Source organism: Gallus gallus, chromosome 11, assembly GCF_016699485.2.
Source record: "Gallus gallus isolate bGalGal1 chromosome 11, bGalGal1.mat.broiler.GRCg7b, whole genome shotgun sequence".
NCBI lineage: Eukaryota > Metazoa > Chordata > Aves > Galliformes > Phasianidae > Gallus > Gallus gallus.
This window is the reverse complement of record NC_052542.1, coordinates 395671-416467: the sequence shown is the minus strand read 5'-3', so window position 1 is coordinate 416467 and position 20797 is coordinate 395671. Positions and strand designations below refer to the sequence as shown.

The 20797-nt window shown below is 51.8% G+C and overlaps 1 protein-coding gene and 1 long non-coding RNA gene across 4 annotated transcripts in view; one reads left to right on the top strand and one right to left on the bottom strand.

Moving 5' to 3' along the window:
- Positions 1 to 51: 51 nt before the first annotated feature.
- Positions 52 to 3333, top strand: LOC121106567. The gene is made up of 2 exons (XR_005839110.2): positions 52 to 2182; positions 2727 to 3333. It is a non-coding gene; the product is annotated as an uncharacterized LOC121106567 (long non-coding RNA).
- CSNK2A2 (casein kinase 2 alpha 2) overlaps positions 1699 to 20797 on the bottom strand; it is a 22381-nt gene continuing 3282 nt past the window's right edge. The window contains exons 3-12 of one of the 3 annotated variants that reach the window (XM_015292290.4): positions 13895 to 13996; positions 13284 to 13334; positions 9172 to 9231; positions 7814 to 7897; positions 6563 to 6673; positions 6246 to 6347; positions 5740 to 5840; positions 4939 to 5087; positions 4654 to 4747; positions 1699 to 2103 (exon numbers count right to left, since the gene is read on the bottom strand). In XM_015292290.4, the coding sequence (XP_015147776.1) occupies positions 4671 to 4747; positions 4939 to 5087; positions 5740 to 5840; positions 6246 to 6347; positions 6563 to 6673; positions 7814 to 7897; positions 9172 to 9231; positions 13284 to 13334; positions 13895 to 13996 (837 nt within the window). In that variant the 3' untranslated portion in view covers positions 1699 to 2103; positions 4654 to 4670. Of the gene's footprint in view, positions 2104 to 3236; positions 4748 to 4938; positions 5088 to 5739; positions 5841 to 6245; positions 6348 to 6562; positions 6674 to 7813; positions 7898 to 9171; positions 9232 to 13283; positions 13335 to 13894; positions 13997 to 20797 lie in introns of those variants that run through there. The other 2 variants (NM_001012691.2, XM_015292291.4) reach the window with 2 other exon arrangements.

Sequence of the window (20797 nt, the reverse complement as noted above, 5' to 3'; positions counted from 1 at the left end):
GGCAACGGCGCCGCGGGCTGGGCCTGGCGCTGCCACACGGGCCTCGCGCGGGGCGGGCTGCGGCTGTGAGCAGCGCGCGTTCACACCGTCTCCACTCGGCATTTTAAAGTAATTTCCAGCTGTGGGGCAGCCACATCCGTGGGGATGTGGCACTGAGGGCCGTGGGCACGGCGAGGACCCCAGTCCTCATCCCCAAGGTGCAGAGCAGCTGGATGTCGGGGAGCACACAGGAGAAGGCCCGTCACGTGGGAATAACCCGGTCCTAGACGTGAGCGGAGATGCCTGCTCCAAAAATAGCCGTCACTAAAGGATTTCCTGCCTTCTGAGTTCCCAGCAATCCGATGCCTTCGGAGGAATGAGATCCTCAGGAAGCTCCTGAAATGCTGCTCTGAAGCCTCGCACGGCTGGGTGCAGTTAGCGGAGCCAAACATAGCAGCTCTCTTTAGCATCAGCAAGTCTGTGCTTGCCTTGGAGCACACGCTCCGTGTTCACAGCCTGGGAAACCATAACACAGACCGACATCATCTCAGTGCAGTTCATCACTGCGGAGTACAGAATCTCATCTGTGCTGCACGTCCCAGCGGGAGGGGCAGCGCTGGGGCTGGAAAACCAGAATTGGGTTCAGCCGGTATCTCTGTGAGCCAAAAACACTGAAATGCACGGCAAAATGAGAGCAGAGCAATGGCTGCCGCAGGGAGTGTGGGACCCTGGCCCTTGTCCAGATGGCTCCAGCCATCTCCTGCAGCCTGGATTTTCCCACGGAAGCACGGCTGGGTGAAAGGCTGCTGTAAAGGGGAAACCGAAAAGGGAATTGGGAAGGAAATGCACAGCCACAACACGCGGGAAGGCCAAGTGTGAACGTGGTTTTGAATGTTGAGGGAAACTGGATGGAAACTGTCAAAGGCTTTGGCCCTCACACTGGCTGAACTTTGAGTGCTGCAGGAGGACGAGGAGGCAGAGGGAGCTGGACAGATGATAAGCAGAAATGAGGTTGTGTGCAGGAGGCAGTGCCAGCATGTGCTGGGGGTCTCTGGCAGAGAAGGGTCAGGTCAGTGCAGCACCTCGTGGTCCCATGCCAGCACCCAGACCCAAACCCAAAAGCAGCAGTGCAGACTGGCCTGTCTTTCAGAGAGCCTGGTCTCAGAGGTGCCCTCAGCCTGAGCAGCTTCTGTAAGTGGGCCATGGAGGAAAAACCACATGGGCTGTGAAGGAGATGGGCAAATGAAGATAAACGACTGTGTGCGGTCATACAGCCCAGTGAGAAGGCTTGAGACAAGAGCTTCAAGTACTGCAGAGTTCAAGTCAACATCCAGCCCTCAACACTGGCTTGGAAATGAAGGCTGCCTGCAGTGACAGCACAGAGGGGAGGAGAGTCTCAGCTGAGGGCAGAGAAAGAGAAGGGAGCTCCTGGAGTGCTGAGAGCCACGAGCAAGGCCCATGGGTTGGAAAAAGCAGGTACCAGCATTAGCACCCAGCCTGCCACCTTTAGAAGAGCATGGGGGTCTAAGGAGAGGTGTCCCTAAAGGTGGCAAACGGCTCCTTTTCCTTTGCTCATGCTGATTTTGTACAACTAGTTCCACTTGCTCTCCTCATTAAGCCCATCCTGGCAGGCCACAGGGAAAGGCTTTCACTGCTGGCATCCTGCAGCATGGCCAGTCCTGCCCGCAGCTCCCTCCTCACTGAATATTCTTCCTTGTATGTTTCTTTCCAAACTTTTATTCAACAATATAGAATTATTTCAATTATAACATAGAACTGTCCATTGTGATGCTACATCCCCTGCCACTCCCAGGCTCTGGCAGGGGCAAGCTGGCTAACCGTGGTCTGTCAAAGGCTGGGAGAGTCAGAAGAGCGGAGGAAGGAACAACTAACCAACAACTTTGCACAGCCTTCACATTTCCACGTTTTCTGGGTCAGGAAGAGATCAACAGGGAACCAAAGGTAGAACCTTTTACAGAAGAGCTGTGTTCATTAGAAGGTGAGTGCTATCCAGCCAGGCACTCAGCCCTGCCCGTGCCTCACAGTCTGCCCGCTGTCATTCTATGCGTGCCGACAATGATTCTCATTCTGCTTATGGAAAATTGGGAGCAGCAGCATCGGAACCTGGGGAGAGACAGGAGGAGGGAAGTGAGCGCTTCAGGATGCTGCCCTCACAGTGTATTGCTCTCCTCCAGTTCTGGTGGTAAGGAAACAGCTGGGCCCTATACCGTGCCGCCCACTCCCACCAGCCCGCTGCACAGCATGGTCATGGTAGCCAAATCCAGATGAAAGCCTACAAAGAGACACACTCCCCAGCCTCCTCCCTTCCTAAGGCTGACTTCTTCAGCTCCTGGCTGCCCCCAGAGGCAAGATGACACTCGTCCATGTCCAGAACACTGGGCTGATGAATGCAGAGGAATTGGTCTGAGCAGCAACCAAGCATAAGCACCACAGCCTCACTGCCCTCTGAGATGAGCCTGTCACAGATAATCATGCCCTAGAAACAGCATGGGGATGCACGGAGATGTAGAGCAGATTCCTGTGGTGTCTCAGGTCATTAGAACCAGGGAAAGCCATCCCCCATTTCAGACCACCTGCTAGGAAGAGCACCTTTTTTTCCTCTGCTTTGATGTACCCAGAAAGCATTTCTGTCCATAGTTCAGACTGATAGAATTGCCACTTCCTTAATCAGAACCTCAACAGGTTTGGACACTGTCAAGTATTGTATTAATGTCTTTCACCTACAGAACTTCCTCCAGCAAACCGTCTTCTCTCTCATGCATCTTCTGCACTGGTAAACACGAGAGCTAGAAAACGGGTAAGTTTTCCCCACTGCAAGTTGGACAAACCACAAGAAATACCCTTCTCTGACTCCAAGAGAGCAATTGAACAGTTTTTCTATTAAAACAGTTCTGAAATCAACGTCAAAATCCCCGAATCAACCCTACAGTTGTTAGCAAAGCATGAGAGCCCAACACCTCCCAGGCCAGGCAGCCCGGAGCAGGGCAGGAGGACAGAGAGCTGGAAACACACAACAGCCAACTCCCACGTTGTACCAACAGCTCACACGTCCTCTGCAGCCCCAGGAGTGCACTGAGACTCCCAGGGCTGGTGGCATGAAAACCTGAAACCAATGACTAAGGGATCCCAAAACATTCAGACGAGGGGATGGAAAAGCCAACTTGACCTCCGTGAGGAAGCAGTCCCTTCAGCTCTTTGCTCTCTTCAGCTATCCCACAGATTAGAGACAGCAGACATTCAGACGTATAGATATTTATTGGTTTCAGTGAATTATACAAATGGATTGACCTGCTATCGATGCCAATAGAACTTTATTGGAATATGGAATGTAAACAGATGTTTCAAATAGAAACATTGCAACCTTATAAAAAATTAACTATTTCGACAATGCCGCAGAAGGAAATTCTGTGTTTAGGTGCTGGTGGGAAAACACTATCTCCAGCTTGTAGGTTTGAGCATCACCAGAACCACTTGATGAAATCACACACAGAACAAGTAGAGGAGGCAACTGTGAATCGTGGGGCTATAAAGCCATCAAGGGATCTGATGAAAGAACCCGCGAGACGAACCCCCCCACCCCCCACAACAGGATCGGCACCCCAGAATTCAACAAGTGGCTGACTTTGTTAAAACACTACGTGGGAACCCATAGTCCCGGATCAGTAGTTGCACAGCCCCCTCCCCGACAGACTACACCGCTGTTTGCTGATCCTTCCCCACCCCATGCTCTCCTCCCAGGCCCCCGTTCCGCTCCTCTGTCCTGCGGCGCTGGATTGAACCGCACACAAGTCTGCATCTGGCACGAATTCTCATGGGAGCCACGTCATGAGGTACGTGGTTGCACACCTATCACAAGAAGTCTTGCAGTTCTGACTCTCCTGAGCTCGGTGGGAAAGTCTGGATAGTACCTCCCCTCTCCTGCCACAAAAGCAGCCCTCACATTCACAAGTTTCCAAAGCAGGTCTATTGAGTTTCTCTTCAGAGCGAGCCTTTGTCAAACACACCTGGAGGGGGGAGTCTCACCTCTCCCCAGCAACTCAGATCAGTGCCTTATTTTTAATGCTCCGGCCCAATCCTGAGGTGCTGCTGGGTTTGTGGGCTGCGTTTTGTTGAACCTCCCCCCTCCCCTCCCAACGCCCTGGCATTTGCAATTAAAACTGGGATTCAAGGGCCAAATTCAAGCCCAGAGTGAGCAGTAGGATGTGGAGCTCAAAGCAGAGTTGCACCTGCTGACCCCCAGCCTGAATTTGGTTCACCCAGAGACTACAAGTCAGAAAGGCATGTTTAGAAAGAGGCATGCTAAGGACTGATGGTGGAACGGCCAATTTGTCCCCACCAGCACAGTGGGGAAGGCTGGACAGAGAAGGAAGAGAAGGATCCATAGAGATGTGAACCAGAATCAGTCGTGTTGAGCCCTGGGGATATCACTACATGTTTAACTCTTGCAAGACCGTTTGCCCAGGGCTTTGGTACCACAGGGTTAGAGTTACATTAACCACAACCACCAGAGAGGAACTGAGGTTTATGACCCCCCCCCCCAAAGGTTAGATTTCTGCCGAGTATAAAGGGGAGGGGAAGGGGGGGGTCCTTGGTTCATTTCCCTTCACTGTGTGACCGAAGGTTTTGCTTTTATTTGTAAACATCTTGAATTACCCGTCGTTTTCCAGTCTTCATCGTGCTGTTGTCAGGCCACTGGAGAGCACAGCATTTTCTGAGCTGGGCTGGGACTGCTCCTTCACCACTGGATCTGCAGGAGACAGATCAGGGAGGAAGAGGAAACAGCATTTAATGAATAGGAAGCTCCACCCCGGCAAACCCTTTCAGAGAAACTGCCTCTAAAACTCACAGACCTGCTAGGGCTTTTGCAGGATGGGGAGCCGAAACTTCCCCCGGGACCCTCCCTCCATCCCAGCTGGCCCCACTGCTCCAGAGACTCACAGAAATAGGGGTGCTCCATCGCCTCCTTGGCCGTCAGCCTCTGTTGATGGTCATATCGCAGGAGCTTGTCCAGGAGGTCTAGGACTTCAGGGCTGACAAGGTGTCTGTTCTCACTGTGGATGAAGTTCTCCCAGCGCTTCCGGGAATGCCTGCAAAGGGACCTGTTGTCACTACCCAGCTCTGATCAGCACAGCAGAACTGAGAGGTCCCAGGGAAATTGCTCTCCACTTCTGGGAAGAAACTGCTACGGCAGAGACAGCCTCCATGTCTTTCTTGCAGAAGCTTCTGCTCAGCAAGCACTTGCCAAAGGGAGAAAAGCCCTCTTATTTAGGCACATGATTGCGTGGACGTCCAGCGTCTGAGAAAGGCACAGTACTGCACTGTTTCTTCTGTCTACAGGGACTAGACACTAACACAGACCCTTCAGTCCAGAAGTGCTCTGGCTTGCCAGCCAGCCTCATGCAGGCTGTCCTCACTATCCCGTCTACCTCTGGTCCTTTTAGGAAACATCATCTGAGATTTTAAGCCCCTCAACCCACACTCAATTCCAGTGTTTACATCTCCATTTCTAGGATGTTAACCAGCAAGAAAGGGAAGAAGCAGGGGAAGGCTCGTGGGTCATGGAAGAGGCAAAAGGAAAGAGCCTGCATTTCAGTGACCTGCTAGGAGGCCTGCAAGCAGCGCTGTGATCCAGAAGATCAAAGCAGGCCTTGGATAAGAGTCCTTCAGAGGATGGAAATTTAGTTCATCTCCCTCTGTGTTACAAGGAAAGAAAAGGCTGCATTTCACTTCTCCACTTACTGGCCCAGGATATCATTGAAGTGTGGGTCCAGTTCTATGTGGTACTTCTTGAGATACCCATACAGCTCATCTGTGCCCAGGACCTTTGCGATGCGAACCAGCTGGAACAAAAGGTACGTTGAGAGAGAGCAAAAGAGCGAGCCATCACAGCTTGAAAAAGGAACAAATTCTGCTGGAGCAAATGCTATTAAACTTGTGTCTTCTTTCTGGTTCAAAGTCTACAAACAGGACTAGGTACTGTCTTGCAGAGATGGAGCTGCCCAAATTATAACAGCTCTTCTTTGGGAAACCTCCCAGAAAGAAAGAATGTCTTCCTTGAACACCGCTTTTGCAACATGCACAGAAAACTACGTCCTACATAAGGCAGTGCTGCATAAGCCCAGATGGCTCAAGTAGGCATGCAGCAACATCTTCCCAGTCTGGTGGTCCCATCCCCAGAATCTCCCCGTTATATATATGAAGATGACAGATGTCTCATTAGATAAACCAGGTACCAAAATCCTTACCTGATCATAATTGTCCTGTCCGTGGAAGAAAGGCTCCTTTCGGAAGATCATGCTTGCCAGCATACAGCCTAAACTCCACATGTCTAAGCTGTAGTCATACATCTGAGGGGAAAAAGGAGAAGCCATCACAAGAGAAAGGCATGCTCACCATGGCCTGGCTCCCCAACAACAGCAGACAACCTCAGGCTTTTCACTTCACAGCAAGCCTCTTTCCAACCCAGGCAATGCCCTGACAGGCAAAACCAGACAACCCAACGGTGGCCAAAGTGCAAGCACAAGCAGTATCACTGGCTTGCAAGGAGGAGGCAGACTCTTACTTGGTAGTCCACAAGGAGCTCCGGTCCTTTGAAGTACCTAGAGGCCACACGGACATTGTATTCCTGAGCTGGATGGTAGAATTCTGCCAGACCCCAGTCTATGAGCCGCAGCTGAACATGTGATAAAGAGACACAGAGTCAGGAGCCTCAGTATGAGCAAGTTAGGCAAAGCTGTGTCTGCCAAAGCCTCTCAATCCCATGCTGCAAGCATGGAGGCCAGGGCGGTAGCAGGGAGGCACTCTGAGGACAGGAGATGCTCTCAGCAGTGCTCTTCCCTTCCCCTTGTCACCACGCAGTGCTGGCAGGGCAGACCCCAGCTTATAGAGCTCCTCTGCCTCCCAAGTCCAAACACCACCACCACTGCTGGGTGACTGGCTCCTTCCCAGTGCCACAAGCCACAGCAGGCAGGATGCTGCATACTAGGGAACAGGCAAAGGCCAAGCTGTTTTGTCCCACTGTTAAAAGAGACCGGGCCAAAGGCAGTGTTGATTTTAACTGGGGGCTGGCAGCAGGAAAGTAGACAGGAGATGGCACACCACATCTTGCAAGGCAGACTGTCTCCTCCGTGGCCACAGGGATAGAGGACCAGTTGCATTACTGAAGGACAACAGATCTAGTAAGAGATTCCCCCTCCTTATAAACCCTCAGCTGGTAACCACTGCTGATTCACACAGCAGGACCTGTGGACCAGCAACTCATTTGCCGCAGGAAATCCCAAGTCCCTCCAGAGGTACATACAACACCCAGAGAGGTACAGGTACCACAGCGGGGAGGGGAGCTCCCTGTGCTGCCCACTCCCATGGCAGTGAGCCTGGCACAAACATTTCCTTTTATCTAACAAGCAGGTCCCAGAAGTAAGGGTGGGGAAAGCTGCACTGCAGAAGGAGCTCATGTTTCCTAGGTAAAGTTATCCACATGTGCTTCATACAAGGCCACTATTCTCTCATCTACAGTCTCTGCACCCCACCACCATACCTCCCCAGGCAAAGATTAGCAGCCCAGATCTGTTCCCGTCAGCAAAGACATGTAGCATGGCTGGCTGGGGAGGAGAGCAACCTCCAAGCCATGGCCTCCAACTGTAGTGCTCCCCAGTGGGACTCTGGCCACCTCCTGACATGGATGCAAATGGAAGGGAGCAGATAAAGAAAGACTGAAGGGGTAAGCACACCTGGCCTGGCTATGGGTACAGAGGCAGCAGAGTTTCAAGCTCCACTGGAAAAACCCTGCTTGTAAGCCCTGGTGCCATCATACCTTTTTCTGCTGGTGGTCTATCATGACGTTGTGGGGTTTGACATCCCTGTGCATGATCCCCATGCTGTGACAGTAATCCAGGGCCTGGTAGACATACACAGAGATTAGATATGGCCATACAGCCACAGCACAGCAATAACAATTTAAAAGACAGCTCTTGTCAAGGAGTAAAATTGTCCAGTCCATGAGGAAGAAGGAGCTGACATTTTCAGTTCTGACGCTGCACATGGCAAGCTGGCAATGAGACAGTATTGATCTCCTGTCCTTCAGCAGTCCTGGACCCATGTTGCCCGCATGGTCTCGGGAAAACACAATTCAGAGTGGTGTCTCACCTGGAAGCAGGCCCAGTGCTCCAACCTGGGCAGCCCTGTGCTTCCTAGGGCACAACAAAGGAGCTCTTCTCCCAGAAGGGAACAATTCTTATGTGCATACAGTTTTATAGCCTTCCAGTAAAGCTTTCCATTGGTGCCCCAAAAAACACTTAAGCTAGATAGTCACCTCTGCCCTGCTCATTTAAGCCAGAGCTCACAATAAGGCAGGTGATGGCACACAAAGAAAAGTGACACTGCTCTTAAAGTCTGAAGGCAGGAGAGCATAAAAGCTCTTCAGCTCCATGACCTTGCACCACTCACTCCTCCCATGCAGCTGTTCCCTCAAGCAAGGAGTTGAGAATGTTTTCTCAACCACACGGGGAAGGGAGACCCATCCATCAATGCCTATCAGGTGCACTGAAACCTCCAGTGCCACGGGAAGAGGGCACAGCCTCTCAATATGCAGTCACTCAATATGCAAGACATACTGCCAGGGAGTAACGCCGTCCTTGTGTCCCTGCCACAGCAGGAAGCACAGGAAGCAACAGCTTCAATCTCAGCAAGGCCACAGGGAACATCCCTGCAATGTGACATGGCCTCACAACCAACCACAACCAGGGCAGTTAGAGCCCTGGGATCTGCAGCACTGGAGATCCTCTACAGGTTGGACAGAGTACTTCCCTCTCAGTGCTTGTACTGCCTCTGACTGGGAGGGAGCAGGCTGTCCTCACTGCAGCCCGCTCAGTGCGAGGGACACAGGAAGGGAAAGCCCAGTCCCACCTGGCCACCAGCAGCCACAAACCCTTCACAGGGAAAGAACAGACCCCAGAGAATCAGACACTTCCCCAGTTTGGCTCTAAAGCCTGACAGCAATAAGCCAGGCAATCAGATCACTTCCCAAACCTTCTCTGGATATAAGATATGGCTTCTGTGACTGTGCACTGGATACAAGAGAGATAAGTGCTTAATAGTGCTGTGCCAGTAAGTCGGCTACTGCCTTTCTCGCTCCTGGCTTCTGCACCAGCTGTCATATGCAATGCCACTCACCTTCAGCAGCTCATACATATAAAACCGAATATCAAAGTCTGTCAGGATCTGGTACAGTTGCTGAAATAGATGTGGAGAGGGAGAAAAAGAAGAGAAATAAAATTAAATACTCCAGACTTGGATTAGTGTCATTTCCTGCACCCCACCTGCCTCCCATCAGCAACCCTTTCCACGTCACAGTCAACACTGCCACTCCCAGGGGCCATCCTGGGCTCAGATCTGCCAGGGTTACATGGTAGGAAATGCAGAAAGGAGGCAAGAGCTCCCATGAAAAGCCACTGGGATCATTCAGACCTGTCATAATTTCTTTCCAGCAGGAGGCTGCCAAGTTGTCTGTTTGAGAAGGAGACAGTGAGGCAGAAATAACAGAGATCCAGGGTGCGCCTCAATCTCCAATGGGCCACCAACGCAGCCACTAACAGCCACATCTTCCTGCTGCTCCCACACCAGGTCACAACTGATCCCTGGATTTGCCTTTTGCTCTGTATCCAACCTCGGCAGCTGTGCCAACCTGGCCCCGTCAGGCTGTGCTCTTGTCTGGTGAAAGCAAGGAGACATCGGGGCACTGAGAGGGGAGCTGGGCCAGGAAGGACATCCATGGGACAGCAGTAGGACGGGGCCCCTCTGTCCTTTCTAACAAACAAGGATCATCTCACAGTTGAGTGAAATCACCGCCTGAATCAGCATCAGAGTTGACTGCTCATCAAGGGCATCACCTGGCAGCTCCGGGAGAAATCCCACAGCAAGGGATTGAAATTCACATTCCAAGAGAGCTGTTCTGGCCCTGGATCCTCTCCAGGCGCAAGGCGAGATCCTCATGATCCTGTCATGCTTAGGGCCAGATCCAAACAAACCCAGCATCCTCAGTACAGCTCTTGGCAGCAGAAAGTGCCACTTATACACACTGAGCTTAAATGGCCTCCAGGATGCAAGCTGTGTTTTATTTTCATGAGCTGGGATGATCCTAACACCTGGGAGCAACCCAATGAAGCAGACAAGCAAGGAGCAGAACCAACATCACCACGAAGTACAGCAGGGCACCATTCCCTGACTCGGCTGCACGTGGCCCTGTGAGGCACCACCCAGGGCCAAGACCTGCCAGCAGAGGAGAGCTGAGTCCTTCCAGGAGTCCAAGCAAGCCATTACAGAAGACAACAAGTCCTATGGGGATGGAGACACCCAAAAAACATGTCTTTCTGGGAGTCACCACCCTGTTCAGCTTCACTTGGCAGCATAACGCACCTGGGGAAGGCTGCTGTAGACAGCATCCCTCTTTGCAAGTGACAGCTTATGGTGGTTGAAGGACAGATGTCTCATTTCAGGTTTGAAACCAATTAGGAAAAGACCTCTCATTTCACTGGTGGTTACTGACCTGGCTGCACGGCTCTGCATGCTGCAACACAGCTGTGTTTTAAGGCAAATAAACGTGGGTAGCTGGAGCACTCCCAGATGACAAGTAACACAACAGGTCTGCAGAGAAGCCACACACAACTAGCTGCCTTTCTCACACAGGAGAATATACATTTATTCTAGCTCCAAATATTACTCCCATGATTGCAGAACAGGCAGGTTTAGGATGGACCCCGCCAGGTAATTTCAGACAACACAGTCAGATCTACAGAAGTATCATGTAAGCATCCTGTCTTACACCAGCATGTCAAAATAGCCAAACCTGCTGGGATACAGCTTGCACTGATGACTTGGAATTGTCTGTAGCCATGGCTCAGACCCACAGAACTGGCAGTGATTGCTGAGTACAGCTCTCACCAGTACTGCTGACTCTAGAAGTCAGCACAGAGACAGGCAGATCAGAAGCACCTAGCCCAAAATGAGAAGAGGTCCCTCCCACCAGGATCAGCTTGTGGGGCGCTCAGCTCCAAGGAGACTGGGATGCTGGGGCAGAAGGGACAACAGAAGGATGATGACTCTGCATGCTCTCCATCTGCTTCACGTACAGACCTCTAACACAAGGGTTCTCATCTACTCTCTGTGCTTCCTGCTTGGCACTTTAGAGTAAAGGAAGACAGCCTTGGAATCTCTGTGCAGAAGGTGTCCCCAGCCCCCATGCAGCTGCAGCTTTGCAGTACGTCAGTCAGCTGCAACGTGAAGAGCCCACCCAAACGGAGCAGCTCACACAAGTATGGCTTCAACAACCCGCATGTCCCACACCAAGCTGGTGAAGTTTGGGTTACAAATAAGCCCTGAACATGAGCAGCCATCCTGCGTGCCCTGGGGGACATGCCTGCATTCCCAAGACAAGTTATTCCTGCTCTACACCGATCATGTAAGACAAAAGCATCAATACTTCCAGCCTTGGGCTTGCACAGACATCCCTGAAGAGTCAGGATCTTTCTTAGAAGCCTAGAAATGATCTGCTGCAAAATCATCCACTTGTTTCTAATGCAACAGCCCGAGCTGAGTACTGCTACTTCTGCCACGGCCAGACCAATGTTGCAGCTGTAGAAGAACCTTCCGCACAGCTCTCAGCACACACTCCAAGCCTGGCATTTCTCAGTCAGCCCCTGATGGCCACAATCTCAAGTCATTATTTAATGCTCCATCTCACGAATATATTTCAGTTATTGAATGGTATTTTAACAACAAAGTTTTCCTCTGAGGACACTACAGAATGGTGTAATGGTATTTAGATTAGGATACAAAAAGCGACCTCCAGCAAGACGTGCTGCTGCCTTTATGATCTGTTTAATCTCAAGTCATATACTAAAAAGCTTAAGAAAGAACAACATACCAAGGTAAAAACTTCCTCAGTCCGCCTTATTAAGAGTCCCTGGGTCACCAGGAGAAGGAAAGGGGAACATTCCCAACATACACAGTGCTGCAGCAGGCCAGCTGATGCCAACAAAGCCCAGACAGACCAAGCCTGCTTTAATTAGCCCTGAAGGTCAGCACAAAGAACTCCTCCCCTGGCTGCTAACTTGGAGGCAACACTCATCTCCCTGCCCAGAGCTGTCAGGGCAGATGTTCTTGCAAGTGACTGCTATTCTAGCCTATCTAACAAGACTCTGCATGAGATTAAGGAGCACTAAGAACACCGCCGGAATGGCTGCAGCTCTCACGATGCACAGTGAGACTCACCCTGTCTGACAAACTCCAGGGAAATGAAAACAACACGTGCTGCCTCACAGCACGCAGGCCTGCAGTGCAGACAGCCCATAGGCAAAGTCACAAGGTCTGTCCCTCCCACCAGCACCAACCCAGAGTCCCTTTCCAGGTGTTTGCTGCATCTGGTGAAGCTGCACTCCAGAACGTGCAGGTCTACGTAACACTCCAGCACAGACATGAGCAAAAAAGCACTGTCCTATAATATGAAACAGAGGAGATCTCTGAGCACTGGAGGAAGAGGCGATGCCTAGCTTTCTACTGGTAACTGCTCAGTTAGTTTTCCACCACTGACAATAATTTAAAGATTCACAAGATTCGAAGATATCGTTAAAATAGGTGTGCTTGCTAATGGTATATTTCTTTTGTGTATCATCTTGACTCTGCCAGCCAGAAGCATCTCAGCAGCCTGTGCAGTTGTAGCTGCGCTCAAACAGAAGGACTCTCAGCTTTGGAAAGGAGTAATTCCACTTGGAGGCTCCTAAAAACCAGGATGTGCTGCAGCCTTGGGCGAGCAGAGAGCTGCCAGGACTGCTCAGCCCCTTGCTACCAGGTTCACTGCAGCAGGAGACCTGCTCCAGCCTTGGCCACCTCACGGTCCTCGGGTCTGAAGGATTCTAGCACAAGCTGTTGTATTCTGCTCCACCAACTGCACTGCTGTAAATAGAGCATCGCAGTACGGGCATTCATCTGGGCTCAATATAGAGCACAGCAGTGATTAGTAAATTGAGAGGAGAGTTAGAAGTTCTAACCTGTTGAACTTACCCCTCAAAGCCAGGAGGAGATTCAGCACACAAGCCCTTTACTGTTTCTCATATGCAGCCCATTTAGGAACTTCACGAGTTTCTCATTTATGTGAAGGAAAGAAGGTGAAGCTGACACAGGGAACAGACCCAAACTCCCCTCACAGCTCTCGAAGAGTATCTGACAACCCAAGAACTGAGCAACTTCAACAGAAATGGGAGGCTTCCCTCCACCACACCCAGACTCACCTTAAAATCTGTGTTATTGATGTACTCAAACACCAGAGCAGGGGTCTTTGACTGCAAGAGAGAGAGAGAGCATGTCATGGTTTAAAACACAGCATTGCCCCAACACCCCCAGTCAGAGAATGCACCAGACAAGGCAAAAGGTGTCAGTGGGGGCTAAAGTCTCACAGCCAGCAGCAGGAAGATGGTCAGCCAGGGCTGCCAACAAACACGACAGTAGCATCATTTCCTCTCCATGGCTGCAAGCAAGGTGGGAATCACAGCCTTCCGCCAGCTGCTGCTCAGAGAAAACTTCCTGCAAGTGGGGTCACTGTGGCAGTGCAGACAGAGGATGTGACCTCTGGTCACTAGACAGGACAGCAAGCAGGATGAGAAGTGCTGAATTTCTAATTGCCCAGCAAAACGTTTATGTTCCAGGTGCCAGACAGAAGCAGGAAGGCTGTGGTTTCTGCTTTCTTACAGAAAATTTGGAGGGTAAAAAAATTCTCCCTGGTCAGCCAAGGGAAATTCACAGGTGTGTAGAACAGCCTGGGGACCACGGAGAGAAACAGAAACCCTGCCCACAACCAAAAGGAAGGCAAGCCCACCACCCACCCCACACCACAGGCACCTACCACTGGATCCTTGACAGTGTCAATGAGATTAATGATGTTGGTGCCACCACGCAGATTCTCCAGAATCTTAACCTCACGTTTTATCTTCTTTTTCTTCACTGGCTTAAATAGACAAAAGCAATTAGAAGTGAGAGTCCTTTCAGACATTAACACTGACTTGTTCTGCAATGTTCTGACTGCACCCCACGACTTCTCCTCCTTCTCCTGCTCTCCCTATGGAACATTTCTAACTACAAAAGGAAGACAGACACCTTGAACGAGTGAGGATTCCCCTTTTTTAAGTGAAAGTTTCCCACCCATCAGGGGAAGTCAAACCACTCAAGACAAACATCACTGTGACTCCAGTAACTGTGGTCCAAAGCACTGTGGACTGCACGTGGCCGTTGTGTGCTACGCATTCAGAGACAGCACACGTACATGGGCACACCTCATACCTCAGCTTTAGCACAAAACATTTATGTTTTTAATTCTTACTGCTAAGTGCATTTCTTTGAAGTACTTTAATGCACTGAGGCAACAACACGAGGCTTTCTAACACCACACTTTCCAGTAAGCTCAGATACTGCTGGGCCTCACTCTGTGCAAGAATGTTTCACAGCCACCCCAAGAGCAGGGACCCAGCTGCACGGCATGCCATTGCATCTGTGTATTGTGATTATTCTCAAACCATACAGACGTTTTAAACAGTTTTTGACTCCTACTCAAGCCCATGCAGCCCCAGGAATTCCCTTTGCAAAGTAAGCTTTTCTCTGGACATCACGCTGCACAGAGTGACAAAGAACAGCTGCTCCCAGGGCTGGGAGAGCTTTCACACTCTGCTGATCCAGCGGTTCGTTTCAAGGCAAAGGAACGACCACTTCTGTAACTCATCCGCTCCCAAGACAACTCGAGCTCTGTGCCTGCTTGAAAGGAAAGGCAGCTCGCAGCAGCTCCAAAGCGAGACTTTATTTAAGCCTTGGCCAGAGACCAGGATGGGCATCGCTGGCTGCACACCGCTGCTGGCTCCAGCAGTCCTCCTTCCCTGCAAAGCTCCTCCTGCACCTCTGCTTCCCTAACAGAAAGCTACAGAGACATCTCAGAAGGATGACTGAACTTCTTGCACTGGGAGATGTGCTCATGGAAACTCTCTATCCCAGTCATTTGGCTTTCTGAAGCATTCACCATCCAGCACGGCGGCCGCTCAGCAAGGAAGGCAGTAAGGAGAGGCCAGGGGCACCCGACCCAGGTGACGAGATGTCAGCACCTCCTCAGTGACCTTCCGTGCAAGGCATGAGGAGCCCTGAGAACTCAGCAGCCTCCCCTCTGCTGCAGCCTCCCACGCTCCGGTGATGGCTGCAGAGTGACGTGGCAGCTCACGCCCACTTCAGACAACCCTTGGTTTCAGACCACTCAAAGGAACGTACATGGGAGAAGGAACCAAAGCCTTTTATACAGTCAGAAAATATGGCATTTATGTAAGTGGCAAAATATGCTGTCTGTCAAGGCTCTCCAGGTAGCTGCAGCCTTCAGATTCAAATTCTCCTCTCCTCCTCCAAGTTGAAAGGCAGGAGCCAGGCCTCCCAGCCAAAAGATGAGAATCTCAGTCCGAAGCAAAATGCCAAAAATAACACCTATGCTATGTACAGGGAGTGTCAGCACCTCGTAAAGCCACTGTGGAAAATGGCAGCAAGGCCACGCAGCTGCCAGCACCGGAGCAATGCACAGCAGGTTCTGCTGGGGAGGGGGCAAGGAAACAGCGCGGGGCAATCCTGAGACAGCCACAGCCAGCCCAAGGCCAGACAGACACGGGAAGGCAGCCTGAGCAGGGCTGGAAGGCAGCAGGAGTGAGGGCTTTGTCTCTGAACCTGAGCCGAAGATGCTTCATTACAGACTAATTTCATCGACGTCACTGCGGCGACAGACACCACCCTTACATCGCCCACATCCACTGATCTTACCAGAAGGCCAAGGTGGAATTAAAGGCCATAATTCAGTTATTTGCTCGTCCAGCAAAGACAGATGCACACACAAGCTGTTTTCCAAGGACCTTCAAAGAGGGAGCAGCCTGGCTGCCAGCACACTCCTGCACGCATCCCCCAGAGCCGCTCTGCTGTGCCATCAGCCAAGGGAACCCATTGCCTGCTTTGAAAGGCCTTCTCCATTGCACCGCAGCTATTTCAAGGGCCTTTTGCATCAGCTACATAGGGACAACATCCCTCAGAGATTTCCATTCCTCCTTCCATAGCAACCACTACTCCCCTCGGGGAAGAAGATGTCTGCTCTCCAGCCCACCACTTCTGTGTGCTTCCACCTTTTTCAGGGCTGGAGGACTGCAGCAGCACAGGGCTTGGTGTGGGCTGCCTGCACATGGCTGGACTGCCTTATCCAGCTGTGAGCTCTGCTTCCCGCGGGGCCATCAGCTTTCTACCACTACAGAAATAGGGATGCAGGAGGGACAGATGCCATGGGGTGAAGAAGTGTTGCCTCAGAGAAGAAGTTACTGCCTCAAAGTTTCCCTTGGAGACAATGCAAGGGAGCAGAGGATTCCCCATTTTGGATTTGCAGGAGAAAGCAGTGGCGATTGCTGCCTCCCCAGCACAGCTTTCTCCCCACAAGCCTACCCAACAACATGCCATCCCCTACCCACATCACTGCAGCCATAACCACAAACACCATCTGCCACCCAGGCGCTCTACTGGAGCTCCATTTTCCCACAGTCACCGATTCCAAGCCTGGGCTCTTATACTATCTGACCCGGCAACACAAAGACCTTGGTGCAGACCACTCCAGCACACTGCTGCTGCCATCCCATCCCCACCCTGCAGCGCTGCCAGAAACCCAGGCCCTCAGCAACACATCCTCCAAGCACCAGGATTAAGCCTGGGTCGCTACAACTGTCTCTTGGAGTCACCCGATCCGCCTCTCCAAGGGTGTTGACTCCAAACACGCACGGATTAAATGTGAACTAACTGAAGCTCTTATGGCCTCCAACCATCTGCTTCTGCCAGCAGGAATAGCTCCTAAAACAGCAGCCCTTGCAGTCAGACTATTTGAACGGCGCTGATTTAAGGCTGTTTTACGACATGAGCAGCCGTGTTTGATGCAGTTCATGCCCTGCATGGCTCAATCACACCCTGGGAGAGGTATCTCCCATGGAGCCGCCCAGGTACCATTACCTGAGTTTGAGCAGCCTGTGTTTGCGAGGCAGCACTACAGAAAGACATAGACTCCAACTCCACTCCCATGGTAGAGGCACGTCAAAGCTTCCATAAGAGCTGGGATTCTCTAGTGACCAATATGAGTCAAACCTGGTGAGACAGGCTCTGGGCGAGCCCCTGTGCTCTATGCTAGCACCTACGTCCATGAAACCCATAGGAACCCAACAGTTGCATTCGGTTGGGATTGGCCAGCCAGGGGGAGGGGGAGAAGGCTGACAGACAGCAGGATTGCATAAGGCTCGTTTCCATAGGAAACCAGGCTAAAAGACATGTCTCACTTTAACCATGTCTACACTGGGCGGGGTTTAACTGCTTCAACTGCAGCAGTACCCTCTGAACAATGTGACTGCCTAGCAGAGTTTCCCAAGAAATTGCTTTCTTTCTCAGCCAAGCTGGAAGTCAGATGGCTACAGACAGTGGGGACGTACAGCCTGTGGCTGCCCAGTGCCTGACCAGGCAGAGCAGAGGGACAAGGTGACCTGCAGCCAGCAGAATGGTCCTGCTGGACCCCACACCTGCCCTGCCCCAGCCAGGCACCCTCTGCAGCAGGATTCCCAGCCTCCCAACCACGGGGGTGCTTCAACCCGCTGAAAGTCAACCAGGGAGGACAGGTAGCGATGGGGGTGGGCTCAGGGTGCAGGAGGGAAATGGCACGGGGTAAGCTGCACTCTGCAGACAGGTAAGTGCAGAAGAAAACCCCACTCTGCGACAGAGAGCAGATCCTGGGTCACATTCTGGGAGTATAAGCAAGGAAGGAGTTCAGCTGCAGCAAACATCAGCTGGGAGAAGTAGCGTTGCTTGCTAAAATAAACCTTTAGATTCAATATTGCAACCATCGCTTCCTGTGTTGAACAAATAGATGTGTGCCTGGCTAATCAACTGCTGGCTTGCTTCTGCAGCAAGTGGAGCACACATCTATCATTCTTCAGCAGCAGCCACCTCCACCGAGCTGGGGACCTGGCACTTCTATTCAAGCAAAAGGAGGACATTTTTTAAACCAGGTTCCACAGTTAGCAAGAAAAGCAGTAATCAGGAAGATACGTGAGATCCGAGTTAAATTCAAAGCGTTCATTTCCCGTTGGTGAAAAGCAGACAGTGCATGTGTCCTGCAGAATGAGGAGCATCCATGCTGCTCTGCTGGAGCCACAGAAGGTGCTCTGAAAAGAACCAGCCTTAGCACAGCAGGGGAGAAGGATTAGCAGACAAAAGATATGGATCCATGAGAAACAAGAGTCATTTGTCCCACCACCCAATAACAAAAAAGCTCTACTCATCGCCCTGCAAACCTGAATAGCCCACAATCACCACAGCACCGCGGTGAAGCAGCAGGCAGGTCTCTGCACACAGAGCCCGAGACCAGCAGCATCCTTACCAGAGGCTTTAAACGTCTGAATGGAGGCTCCAGAAGCTCATTTGTTCCTAGCAAGTATTGAAAGGATCATAATAATCAGCCTATAAAGCCTCATGCCAATTGCTCAATAGGAAAATTGCCTTTGGAGCGGCACTGCTTATTTTGTCAGACGTCAGCTGGGAAACCAAATAATCATTTCCAAAAGAGCGATGAAAATGAAGGAGCCCACTTGTGTTAATATTCTGAGAGCTGTTTGCGTTTCACAACTTCGGCACCAGAATTCAAACTTTCCTCTCCCGAGCTGCTCATCCATTTTACAAGAGGCACAAACAAAGCATAAATAAACCCACCCTGAAACTACGATAGCACTTTTTGATTCAAGTTTATCAACATCAGCAGGGGTTTTGAGGGCAGGGCTTTCCTCCCTGCAGAACGCCTTTCCTCCCGCAGAGCACATCCCTGGAACAGCCCTCTGGGGCTCACCCTCCTCCTCACAGGAGCTGCTGTTCTGCTGCTCATCGGTTCCTCGTGTCAAACACAGCTGTGGGAGTCACCGTACTGCTCCAGGAGGTCCCGGCTCCAGGCAGGGCTGGGCTCCTGCTGCTGACTGCGCCAAGCCCGGTGTGGGCAGTTGGCATTGGGAGCAGCAGAGCCGAGCGCAGCTCTCTTGCAAAAGGGCTCATTTCAGTCCTGCCAGAGAAGGAAGTGGGCCGGGAAGAGTCGATTCAGTGAGTACAAATGCAGAACAAGTGAGAGGCACAGAGAGCTCCCAGGAGCAGGAATGGAGCGGTGGTGGAAGGGCAGCGATGCAGGCAAAAGCTCCAGCCCCGAGGGTCAATCATCACCCTATCGGATCGCCCTGTGCAATCCCTTCTGCACGCAGCACAGCAGGCCTTTCAGCCCCCACCCAGAGCACACCAACATACAAGGGCTCTGAAGCTTTTAGAGACAGCAGAAAAATCAGCAGAGCCACAGGGCTATCTCCCCCAAATGGCTCTCCAGCTGCCAGAGCAGCAATTTGAGCTCGGCACCAAAAGGATGCTGCTGCAGCCCCAGGCCTGAGTGGTGGCTCTGGAGGGCTCACAGAGCACAGAACGGGGAAGAGAGGAAAAACAAACAAGTCAGAACGCACTTGTGAAACTGCAGACATGGCTGAAAGTTCCAGTTTGCGGACTCGGCACAGGGGGACAAAAGCCACCAAAGGGAAAGGGGCTTTTCCAGCACCGCCTCCAACCCCTCTCCTTGTAACTACGCCTTCTCCCTCACCTGTTTGCCCTTTCTGACAGCAGCCACCCATGGAGACACACTAGCCTTTCCACGATGGGCTTACTGGGTCTCAGGCAAATGAGCTGTACACAGACACATACACGTGTGCAGCGAGTGGGACAACCCCTGTACAGAGCTGGCAGTATGGATGCCATGATCCTGGGCACACACTCAGTACCAGGGAATGGCTGTGAAGGGCTGGAGCTCCCAGCAGCCACAGCTGCAGGTGACTTAACAACAGCATTCCCACCGCCGTCACCCACAGCACAGAGCTCACAGGAAACAAAGATATCTCAAGCTTCCTTCGTACACGCAGAGGACTGCCAGGTGCCAACAACCTGGAAGCCAAAGACGAGCATCAAATTTAAGCAAGACACAAAAGCATACGCAGGACAGGCTCACACATACCCTTTTCCTGGCTCGGCGCTCCCCTAAGCACCCAGGAAGCGTGCCCACAGCTGCACCACGGTCAGCCAGATCAAAAAGCCCACAGGAGCCCACTGCACCAGCTGCAGAGCGCAGGGGCACAGCTGCAGGCTGCCTCCATGCCCTATGGGCTGTGAGGGGCACACAGCTGCGCACAGCACCGAGCGCTCCGTGCCGTGCCAAGACGACTCTCTTTATTTTTGCAGAATCTTTACCCTCTGAACGGGTTGAAAAGCTGAGCAGTTGCCCTCTGCCTTGCTTCTGGAGGATGCTGTCGGGGTGTCTGTGGGGTACATCAGGGCGCCTGCCCGCTGCTTAGCAAGCACTGTCATACACAGCACAGCCTGGCATCCAGCAGCAGCGGGAGAAGGAATCTGTTGGCTCTGTTTGCCTTTTTTTTTTTTTTTAAGAGCTACAGAAGTTTCCTGGAAATAAGTGGCACTAAGAACACCCCATCCTCTAAGCGAGGCACCTGACCCACAAAATGGTAACATTACAGTCATCTGTACGATCTCAGTGGTGCTCCTTTGCTGACGTATGCTATTACCACAACCAGGGGTGTGATGACAAACCCATCCTCCTGCGGGATTCCGCCTGGACCTGCACTTCGGGTAGCAGCACAGGAAGGCAATGCCAGGGAAATGGGGCACCGTGCTTGATGCA